General features: G+C 39.1%; 1 protein-coding gene across 2 annotated transcripts in view; it reads left to right on the plus strand.

The window, feature by feature from the left end:
- The window catches only part of VCL (vinculin), a 63,310-nt gene that overhangs the window by 43,646 nt on the left and 7,647 nt on the right, over positions 1 to 12,017 (plus strand). For both annotated transcript variants that reach the window (XM_065670640.1, XM_065670639.1), the window contains exons 9-18: positions 812 to 965; positions 1,736 to 1,911; positions 3,104 to 3,294; positions 5,783 to 5,982; positions 6,110 to 6,238; positions 7,279 to 7,428; positions 8,041 to 8,149; positions 9,191 to 9,493; positions 10,077 to 10,201; positions 10,519 to 10,704. In XM_065670640.1, coding sequence (XP_065526712.1) covers positions 812 to 965; positions 1,736 to 1,911; positions 3,104 to 3,294; positions 5,783 to 5,982; positions 6,110 to 6,238; positions 7,279 to 7,428; positions 8,041 to 8,149; positions 9,191 to 9,493; positions 10,077 to 10,201; positions 10,519 to 10,704 — 1,723 coding nt within the window. The remainder of the gene's footprint in view (positions 1 to 811; positions 966 to 1,735; positions 1,912 to 3,103; positions 3,295 to 5,782; positions 5,983 to 6,109; positions 6,239 to 7,278; positions 7,429 to 8,040; positions 8,150 to 9,190; positions 9,494 to 10,076; positions 10,202 to 10,518; positions 10,705 to 12,017) is intronic.

Raw genomic sequence — 12,017 nt, forward strand, 5'->3', positions numbered from 1 at the left:
TTGTATGCTGTTTTTAGTATGTAAATAACTTCAACTCAGCCTGTGAGAAATAAGGTATAAAGAAACATATCTTGAGACTCTGGCCGATGTAGATACACCTTCTCATCTTGGTAGCATGCTTGTCATCTTTCCACTTACTATGATCTTTTCAAAGTGAACAGTCTGATAAAGTTAATATGCTTAAAAAGCCTTCTAGTAGCCAGGTTGTTTTGGAATGGATCATGACATTTGTTATGCAAAACTGATGTTCTCGGGCATATGTATTTGAAGTAAGGTTTCTGTCCAGCTTGTTATCCCTGAGCATTTGGATTAACCATGGTAGTGCTGCAAATTGTTTCCTGCAGTATAAAAAGTCTTGCCAACAGCCTGTAGCCTGTAACCTGTAATCTGTTTTGTCAACATGATTGAGGCAACTATGGCACCTCATTTTCACTTACAGACTTGCTGTCCTCACTTAGATAGTGTCGAGACATAACTCCTGCAGGTTCTGACTGACTTGCAGCAATCCATAAATGAGGAGATACCAGGCCTTGCCCTGGGTATTTTAATGGAACTGTATCCTCAAATAACCTTACTTTGTGACACTTAAAACTGTTAATTCTTCTGAGGAATTCTGGGAAGGGGAAAATATCCTCTTCCTGTTGTGGTGCTCCTTCTCAGTTACTTTTGTTTTCCCAGGGGAAAAAACCAATCTGATTAAATACTGTATCTCTTGCAATAATTACTGGGAATGCTCTTAAAAGCTTTTGTTTAGAAAAGAGCTTTGTTCAGTCCTGAGCTCAGTCTGTGATGCTCTTTTTGTCTTGGGCAGAGGCCAGGGTGCTACACCCATGGCTATGCAGAAAGCACAGCAGGTGTCACAAGGTCTGGATTTGCTCACTGCAAAAGTGGAGAATGCAGCCCGCAAACTGGAGGCCATGACAAACTCTAAGCAGGCAATTGCTAAGAAGATTGATGCTGCTCAGGTACCACTAATGATTTAATAAATCCTTTAGAACATAATCACATTACTGCTATTAGAGCTGTTGTACTGAACTATTGATACTGTTTCCAAGCACAACATAGGTACTTGTTAGGAAGAACATACAGGGGATGTTTGGGTTTTTGAAGAAAAATCTTATATTTAGTAATTTACAGGGTGCTGCAAGTTTTGCTCCAGCTTATGACCTTTCTTCATAAATAAGCATTGCTGAAAGTTTCAAGGTTGTGAAATTAATACGAGGAAACACCCAAAATTTGAACTTGGACTGATCTTCTTAAAGAAAAGAGCAGAGGTGTTTGAGACTGCATGGATTTACCTGTGGGTAAAACCAGCCCTTTCCTTGGACTGTTTGTGTGTGGAGTTTAGGATTTATAACTTCATATTGAAGTTGATCCCTTATTATTGTAACTCTTAATCTTCTTCTCCCTTCTTCTCCATCACCCTGTACTGATGATGGTCATCAAATTATGAACCTTCTTTATATACCTTATCTGAATGTAAGTATATTATAGTTATATAAAGGTACATAAATATTATATATGTTGAATGAGATTATGATTAGACTTTTTAGGAAGAGCCCTGTAAAGAGTGCCACCCTGTGCACAAGAGCATCTATTTTCTTTTCGAAAGCCAGAAAGTATTTTCTGTTAAATACAGGTTTGAAAGCTGTATTGGTATTTCTTTTTGTTTAAAGTCTCTATAGAAATAACATTACCGGTTATCTTCACTCATACATAAATTCCTTCTATTAAGAACTGGCTTGCAGATCCCAATGGGGGCAATGAAGGAGAAGAACATATTAGGGGAATTATGGCTGAAGCAAGGAAGGTTGCAGAATTATGTGAGGAGCCTAGAGAAAGAGATGATATCCTTCGTTCCTTGGGCGAAATCTCTGCTTTGACAGCCAAGCTGTCAGATCTGCGACGACAGTATGTATTAGTTTTATCACCATTGATTTATTTGAATGATCTTAATTTGCAGTTCAAAGTGTTGAACAAAATGAGAATACTGATTGGGGAATATAGTTTTCTCCAAGAACTGTGAATGGACATCTTATACTTGTGAGTTTCTATGTTGCATTTAGTAAAAATTGAATGCCAAGAACTGCAGGGTGTGAGAGAAGGAGCTAACTTTTTAATATCCTTTAAAACTGTAATTTATAAGATATGTATCTGTTTTGGAGCTTCAACCTCATGATTTCTATCCCAAAGCCCAGCTTGCACTATCTTCCTCAAAACCAAAACCCCAACCTCCCCTCTCACCCCTACTCCCCAAATAACCCGACAAACCCAACAAAAATACAGTGTGTAGCTAGGTTTGTATTACATAAGAAACATTTTCTTTCTACTACATGTGGCATATTTAACAGGCAAACTGGAGCCAAAAGTGGGTTCCTTTGTACTGTCAAAACACTTCAAAGAAAGGAGAGAATGTGCCATTTGTTTATACATCCTAATGTCATCACTAAATGGCAAGGTGAAATAGCTACCACTTCAATCAATGTCGTTGTTCTAAGCTGTAACTGCAAAATATATAAAAGACTTTCAGAAATTATATTTCTGCATCAGTTTGGCAAAGAGGGTGCTTGAGAATGGGAGTGGAGAAACAGTTACTGTATAAACTGTGATCTTCATCTATGACCTGCTGCACTATGTGCAGGAATATTTTTCTTTCTTCATGACTTAGACACTTTAATCAAGTTTTCCTTGAGATTTAGGTGCTGCAGGTCTCAATGTGCTATCTTTTTTCAAGCTTACATATAGCCTTGGTCCTGCTGCTGCTTACTTTATTGCGCATAATCTGTGTGGCATTATTGCAGTTGCTCATAAGACAGCCATGTGGGAAATGAAGGTCATTCATCAGTATTACCAATGACAGTACCACACCTTCCCCCCACCTCAGTGCTGTGTTGAGCATGTGTCATCCAGGTTCCACAGCGGGGCAATGTCAGGTGGGGATTTATGGATGACAGATCTGCATTATTTGCTCTGAGACTTGAGTGTCAAATTTAACCTTATTTAAAAAGATTAAGTACCTTTCATTGTGTGTTCCTGCTGAATTCGGGAATAGCTGTAAATGATGATGTGTGATGATATGTGACTATGTTTTTTTAATCCTTAGTGGGAAAGGTGACTCTCCTGAGGCCCGTGCATTGGCTAAGCAAATAGCTACATCACTTCAGAATTTACAGTCCAAAACAAACAGGGCTGTAGCAAATACTAGGCCAGTTAAAGCAGCTGTCCATTTGGAGGGGAAGATTGAGCAAGCTCAAAGGTGGATAGACAATCCTACTGTTGCTGATCGGGGAGTAGGTAAGTGTTTCCTTGTGCTCTTCCCACCACAGTTTCATGATTAAATGTGTTAGGGATTTTTAGGACTAAAACTACTGCTCCTGAGATGCTGAGGATGTGTGGAATCTCTTCACTGATGTGGAGACCTGCAGTGTGTGGATGAACATGTCTAGCCATTTGCTATGTATGGCTGCAATTTTATTGAATTGGGCTTGCCCATGGTTTTCTTGTCTTTTGGAAAGAACAACTTTGGTGAAGAATCGAATGTGTGCTGTAGAACAAACTTTAGACTTCTCCTTGCTCTTATTGTCATGCAGATATACTATCTCATATTTGAATTTATACCTGCCCCAGAAAATTGAGTAATTAAGTCCTTTGGAGAGGAGACAAACATTCATAAACCTGACCTACAAATAATCACTTCTTATGTGGTTTCTGGGTTATCTGAGGAGAATGATCTTTGATCAAAGAGAAGGGTGATCTGATCATCCAAGCGTGATGTCAGCAAGCATATAATTATGGTTCAGGAGTCGCTTTACTGAGAGTTTATTGTAAACCATTTCTGAAATTTCTTGTTTAGCTTCTTTTGATGCTGTTGCAAGCAGGTGGATAAAGCTTCAAAAGTGGATTCAGTAGGCTTTTTGTAGCAGTTTATTCTGAGCAGTGTAGTTACATTGGAGCAGTGCAGTTCATAACGAAACAGGCCTTGGAACTGGGTGGAATTGGGTGGAAACAGGCCTTATACGAAGAAGTATAACTGCAAAACTTTCCTACCTCTTTCTCACACCTTGTCTGTCAAGATAGCTTCTGTTGTGTGAATAACCAGTGACAGATCCTGGAATTAAAGATTGAGTGATGTTGATAGCTTGGACACTTGTGAAGTGCAAATTTATATGCAATATTTCAAGCAGAATAGTGGAGTTCCATGTTCTGACACTTGCTGATGAGCAAATTTCACACAGAATGAGATGACCAAGAAAGCAGTAGATAGGTCTTATGATGTATTTTGGCAGTGACTGAAAACCTTCTCGAATTTGCTGTTTGTCTTGAATACAGCAACCTATGAGATGCTTGGCTTAAAAAAGCACAAAACCTACACTCAAGTTTTATTATTTTTAATTGAGAAGCAACAAAAGTAACCTAAATCCCCCTTGAAGTCTGTAAGTGCCTGGTTAATCGTGAGGCTCGCATAAATGCTGAAAGCTTGCCGAAGGAACTGAAGTTTCTCAACACTGCATATATGGTACAGAATATAAATCAGAGATGTGCCCTTCAGTCTGGACAGCACTTCTGCTAGAGTCTGGTCTGATACAATGTGAAAATATGTCAGTGTTCTCTGCAGTAATGACGACCACGTCACAAATAACTGTGTGTTTGCAGTGATCCCAGGGCAGTGCTTCAACACAAGCTGAATTTTGAAGGAACAAGGCAGAATGTGTATGTTATTTTATAAACATGTCAGCCACTACAGTAGCCTTGGCTGCTACAAATATTTCCATGCAGTCATTATGAATTGTGCTGTCTAAGTGATGGCTAACGTAATTGGCAGACACTGATGTACTTAAATACTAAACTGCTGTGTGACGTGCACTGGCTTGGTTGCACTTGACTTAATGCAAAACAAGAATTAAAACACATCTTGGGACTTTCCAATGGCACCAAACTTAGCTACAATAATAAGCTCTCTAAAATGATGGTGGCAGTGCTGACTGATTCTTGGATAGTCAAGTCCTGTGATAACTTCTTTCTGAGTAATCTTGAGCATGATCGTGAACTTGGATTACCTGGGTGTTAGCACTGGCTTAGACTGATTCTTCAGTAGGTCTTTAAAGGACTTAATACACAATGACTTCTTTTAAAAGAATACCATTATATTAATGAAAGAACAGAGGAGCATATTCTTGTGAAAGAACAGGAAGCTTCTGTAAGTGAATAAAATCACTCATGCTAAAAATAACTTCTTTGTATAGAAAAACTTTCGGCACAGTGTGGAGGCTTTGTAAGGTGGTTTTTCCCCTGACACTTCTTCCCCAGACACTTGACCCTTCTTACCCATGGTTTTTGGAATCTGGGGAGAGGATATTCTGCTTTGTCGTTTGGGTTTTCTACTTGGATTTTCTCTGCTTTTCCTGCTCACCTTCTAATGACTTGTAATGATGTGGAGATGCATTGCAGTACCTGGCATTTCAAGTGCTTTCTATTGGAGTCAACAGATTAGTTATGTAGGAATAACTGACAGCTGCAATGGTTAACTTCTGTCAGAGCACCTTTTTAAAAGGATGCATCTAGCCAGAATTGCTGTAATATGCAAAAGACTGGTAAGAGTAGAATCTATCTATGGGTTTGAAATACACTTATTAAATTATAAACTGCAGAAGATACTTTCTACTACCTGGAAAAGTGTTTTTAAAAGCAGAATTCTGCAGTGTCACTTCATGGGGCATCTGATTCATGCTTCCAGTTTTCTGTTCCACTGTATGTTAATGCAACATGACTTCTTCCATTGTAGGCCAGGCAGCAATTCGGGGTCTGGTGGCAGAAGGTCGTCGTTTAGCCAACGTCATGATGGGACCTTATCGTCAAGACCTGCTTGCCAAATGTGACCGTGTAGACCAGCTGGCTGCTCAGCTAGCTGACCTCGCAGCAAGAGGAGAGGGAGAGTCTCCTCAGGCTAGAGCAATTGCTGCTCAGCTTCAGGACTCGCTGAAGGTAAAAACCTGCTCTTGTGCAGTGAAACGCATGATATACAAGATGTTTATGGGACTTGAATCCCTAAACACATAATATTCCTGTATCATATGCTAATAGTTTTCCTTCTTAATTTTTTTATTTTAAGGATCTGAAAACACGGATGCAAGAGGCAATGACCCAGGAGGTTTCTGACATTTTTAGTGACACCACAACTCCTATTAAATTGTTAGCAGTAGCGGCCACTGCTCCCTCTGATGCTCCCAATAGAGATGAGGCAAGTATACCCAGGTGGTCTGCTTCCCTTGTGAAGCTTCAGTTATTGTTTAATTTTACCCGAATCAGTATTTTGAAAAATGAGTCAGTAGGCTTGAAAAATGAATTGGTATCTGTTTTCCTCAAGCTTGTGATACGTGCTGTGAACTCTGGCAGCAGAATGATCGCCATGCAAATCATTCTGGACTCCTGGAGATTGCGAATTGTGCTATATATCCCGGGAAAATTATATTGGCCCTGACTTCAATAAATAGCAAAGATTTCTCCCTGTGATGTTTGTACCATGTTGCCTTCAGCATGCTAAAAATTCTTGTGCAAAATTCACTGACACACTAGTTAGCACATTGTGTATCTCAACATTATATAAGCTGATTAAAATAGTCAAATTCATACCAGGATTTGTCAACTCTCTGTGAACAGATTTAACTGTTGTTGGATAACATTTCTTGCATTTCAAAGCTACTGGCTGCACATGAAGTATCTAAAACTCTGTGTCTGGCAGCTCTGTTTAGCTAGTTGATTTGAACATGATCAAAATGATTCCCAAGGCCATGGAGAATTTGGCTTTATGACAGATGAACCTTTTGTCAAAGTATTCTGCCTGAGTAACCAAGGACTGTGGAAGGAGGGATTTTTTTTTTCCAATATGAAGCTTCATGTTTTAGGGTAAACCCCATATTTATCTTCCAAATACAGTTACTTTTGGATTATGGTTTTGAAGATTCATCTCTGAGCTAAAATAGTTCTAATATGATATTTGTTACAAAGTAGTTGTCAGAAATCAGTGTACTTAATACCTCAAAGCTATAAAGTGTGTCAGCATCCTTTGTTGCCTGAGTTAGCAAAGGAAGTCCAGTAATAAAAAGATTCAAAAGATAAAACAGGTTCAAAGCTTTTGCATCCTCTCAGAAGAATTAAGGTTGAATGTTATGGTAACATGATGATGTTATGAAGGTATTGCTAGTGTTTGACACTGAAGAAATTGTGTATTTTAATAGGGAGATTAGGGGTTTCTTATGTATTTTCTTTTCTGACAACTAGGTGTTTGATGAAAGAGCAGCGAACTTTGAAAACCACGCTGCTAGGCTGGGAGCTACGGCAGAAAAAGCAGCTGCAGTTGGAACTGCCAACAAAACTACTGTAGAGGGCATTCAGGCAACGGTGAAATCTGCAAGGGAACTTACCCCTCAGGTTTGTGTCCTTATGCTCAAAGGGCTATTAAATGGGGTGGGGGCAACTTCTGTGGAGTTTTCTTCATGCTTCTGTCCTCAGAGAAACATGTTGATACCAGCAGAGACCACGGTGCTGGTGCTCTTCAAAGGGGGATGGCAAATACTTATGTATATGGTGTTACGTAGAAGAAACTGATTAAATGACAAGGCTTACTCCTCAACTTTTTGACAGAAGTGTTAGTGACTTATCCTTGGCAGAAAATTACTTTGGGGCTTATTAAAATATGTAAGTGGAAAAAAAATGCTCTTTAACGAATTTTTTGTTTCCAAATTAAATTTCCATCTAAAATCCGGTGCTGTGATAAGTATTGTACTTCAGTGCTTTCAAGAAATGTTTTTAAGATATGTTAGCGTGTAATAGAAGTTCCAGGGGGAAAGAAAGTATTTGTGTCCGCAAATTCCAGCAGCATTGTACATCTTCAAGCAGCTAGATGTTGCACTAGAATTAATTAACTGGTATCCCAAATGAGAAGCTACACATCCAGCCCTGAAAAAACACATGCATTTTCAAGAATGTATCATGTTGTTATATACCGATTCTTCCATAATTAAAAATGTTTTCCATTGGCAGGTAGTATCAGCTGCTCGTATCCTCCTGAGAAATCCTGGAAATCAAGCTGCTTATGAACACTTTGAGACTATGAAAAACCAATGGATTGATAATGTAGAAAAAATGACAGGTAAAATAGGAATCTTTGAAGATTATGCTTGTGGCTAACTAGCTAGTGTGAATTTTTTCCCTATTCTGTTTGAATTGCTGAAACATGCATGAGAATAATGACTGATGACAAATAAACTGAGAAGTGGGAATGTGCTTTCTGAGTCTAAAAATATGTGTATGTTACAGTATAAACAAGCAACTTGCTTCATACGTGTTTATTCTGAGCTCCAGAGGAGTAAATTTAGCTTTAATTCTTTTGCAGGGAGAAGTAGAATACCTGTCCATGTCAGGGGAGTTGGAACTAGATGATTTCTAAGGTCCCTCCCCACCCAAACCATTCTATGATGACTGTTCATTGAGATTGCTACTCTAGCAGTGTATCACTGCAGCAACTTGAGGATTTTCTGTTTAGTGTTGGCATGTTGAATAAGGACAGATAATAAGTGGGGATAAGAAAACATGTTCAAAATATTGTAGCAGCTTGATGGAAGCAGTGAATAAAACAAAGCTGCTGACTACTGAATCCTGCTCAGTGTTTCAGTGTTTCCAAAGTGCAGATCCTTTGCACTGGTGTGCTTATCTCTTGACTGTGTACTACCTCCTTTTCCATCCCCATAAGCAAGTTGTGGGTATTTTAAATCTTACTGCCTTATTGCTATATATCACCCTTAAGTAAAAGCACAGCCAGAGCAATATTTCCTTTTGGATGAATGGGAGAGGTGTAAAAAGTACTGAATATGCTTAAAGAAAGTTGGTGGGAGGAAGGAATCTCTGTTGCATGCGTTGTATAAGCCAGTTCTTGACTTGGGCAGCATTCCATAGTAGATGGGCAAGAGCTTGGGATGTCATTAGTGGGAGCATGACCATGTTTGTGGTACTTCTGTACCACATAATCAAAGTAAAACTCCAGTTATACATTTGGTTTGATTTCCATGCCCCCTTCTGCCCCATCCCAGTTTGGAAATAACTTGCTTCTCTGGTTGTGAGCAGCCTCTGGAATACCAAATACCCCGTTCCACAATTGAAACTAGAATATTAATGTGTGTAACTTTTATTCTAGGGTTGGTGGATGAAGCCATTGATACTAAATCTCTGCTGGATGCATCAGAAGAGGCTATTAAAAAAGACCTTGATAAATGTAAAGTTGCAATGGCCAACATTCAACCTCAGATGCTGGTAGCTGGTGCCACCAGCATTGCTAGGCGAGCAAACCGCATCCTTCTGGTAGCAAAAAGAGAGGTTGAAAATTCAGAAGATCCTAAATTCCGGGAGGCTGTTAAGGCAGCCTCTGATGAGTTAAGCAGAACCATATCACCGATGGTAATGGATGCTAAAGCTGTGGCAGGAAACATTTCTGATCCCGGTAAGGATTCAGTCAGCTAATTGGTTGTTTTTTACTAGCTGCAGATGATGGGCAGTAGAGCTCATTTTGTCTTGTACAGCTGTGTGTCCCCTTTTATGCAGATAAAGCGTACACATAAATCTCAGAACGGTGAAATCAAGGTCACAACATGAACTGCTGAATCCTGCTCTTTAAAAGGCACTCAAGGCCCTTTGGCATAGTCAAGAGAGAAGGATTCAGCATTCTTGTTTATTATTCCATAATCCTTATTAGAAGTATTTGTTACTAGTTATCAGTAATACTATTTTATATAAGAACATCTTACCTAATTTCTTTCATTCTAAAAGTTCTTTTAGGATTACTTTGCTATTGACTGTGACTTACTCAGCCGAAGCTTTATTTTATGCATGTTGCATATGACACTAACATTTGAAATGTGTAAATCCACTGCAAACAATTTGGTAGTTTATAAGCATCTTTTTTTTTTTTTTCACAGATATAAGTGTACTTGTCACAGTATGTTGTAGAAAAAATTTTTGGGGGTACTGTTGCAGTTCTAAATATTACAGAATGCTCTTAAATTGGTAATGGGATTTTTGTTCAGGTTTGCAGAAGAGTTTCTTGGATTCTGGATACAGAATTCTGGGAGCTGTGGCCAAAGTCAGAGAAGCCTTCCAGCCTCAGGAACCAGATTTTCCCCCTCCTCCTCCTGACCTGGAGCATCTTCGTGTAAGTGCGGCATAGTCTGTAATACAGTACACAGCTGTCACTGATGTGTGGATTGCACACTGAAATTGAGAATATTTTTATTCCTTACAAATAAAATGCATTGTCTGGCCAGCCATGCATACAAGTGGCATTAAGTCTAAAAACTAGCTATCTGGTTTTCAAAAGGAGAGATTAAAACATGGTATTTCCTTTAACAGGGGGCACTTGAAAGCCCGAAAAAGGCATGGGGTCATGCAGTCATGTCTTGCCGTGACACCATTCTTTGCTCAGTCTGTGTACGGTTTCGTTGCACTGAATCAGATTTTTGCATTTCTTAGCTGACTGATGAGCTTGCTCCTCCAAAACCACCACTGCCAGAAGGTGAGGTTCCCCCACCCAGACCACCACCACCTGAAGAAAAGGATGAAGAGTTCCCAGAGCAGAAAGCAGGAGAAGCTATTAATCAGCCCATGATGATGGCTGCTAGGCAGTTGCATGATGAAGCCCGGAAATGGTCTAGCAAGGTATGAAGTTGTTAGAAGTGTCTTGTGCTACAAGGAATTTGTTTTGGTTTGGGTTTGTTTTGGTTTGTTAGGATCAGTGTGTTTGGTCCAAAGCCAGTTGTCTCAGTGACAGAGGAAGTCACTGAGACTTCCAATAGTAGACCAAGTAGTAAAAACACTGCTGGAATTAGAAATACGCTTTTAAGTTTGCAGTGAACTAGGGTCAACTGTTCTAATACTCAGAATTGCTAGAATGCTTTATTGACATACCTCTGTGAACACAAATATGCCTTGTATGCTAAGCTGTTTGTGATCTTGATGCTAGTATTGCCTAGAGAGCCACTAATAAGCTGATTGCTATATTTAAGTGACTTTGTAACATCCGTACAGACTCTTAAGATGCCAGCAGCAGGAATCATGAGCTAGTTGTCTTAATTCTGGAAGGAGCTGCAAGTTACTTTGCCACTAATCTGGCACATTTATGATAGTAGAATTGACCATATATAGATGGCCTAGTCTCATTCTTTTTTGTAGTGAGTCACACTCGCTGCCAAGGTCAAAATCCTTCATTTCCTTACCATTTCAGTGCTATGACAAAGCAATGTGAACTCATCAGTCTTAAAACTACTTTACTTCCTCCCCTTTTTTCCCCAAAGAGAGATATTTTATCTCTGGCAGCAACTGAGTAACTGAGCTTCTGAGGTTTAGGCTTCTGCAGGTATAAATTAACAGTCGGAATTTGGCTTTTGAAATCTCCCCTTTTCTCTCATCATGTTGTTGAACGAGCAGATCAACTCGAATAGCTTACAGAATCAACTTAAGTGCTTTGTGCTAAAGGAACATTTGTTCTGGAGGTACAGACGAAACACAAAAGAACTCTGGCAAATCAGTTTGACAGTCTCTTCCATAAAATGAAAAGCTTTGTTTTCCCCATACTTCTAGATATACCAAGTACATACTTACTTACATTACTAAAGGGATAGTGCTGGAATGTATTGGTCATCCAGGAGGGTAGTTTTGAGGTACTTTACCACATGTTATGCTTATGGAGAGGTAAGCAAGTACTTAGTCTTTTAAAAAAGTTTTGATAACATTCTTCATTCTTGTAAGACCTAAAATTGATTTTGTTTTTTCTCCTTCTTTCTGGGCTTTTATGTACTTCATTTTTCTCAAGGAGCACAAACTGAACACAGGCTATTGCTTTAGCTTTCCCTGCCTTTCTTGCTCATTTGGATAAAGCAGAGAAAGAAGGATATTTGGAAACCTTTTGTTAGATTAAGACTTAAACAGAATTTGTCTTTGAAGCTGAGTTGATTTGGCAGCATGTAAAAGTT

The sequence above is a fragment of the Lathamus discolor genome, chromosome 3, assembly GCF_037157495.1.
Source record: "Lathamus discolor isolate bLatDis1 chromosome 3, bLatDis1.hap1, whole genome shotgun sequence".
Lineage (NCBI taxonomy): Eukaryota > Metazoa > Chordata > Aves > Psittaciformes > Psittacidae > Lathamus > Lathamus discolor.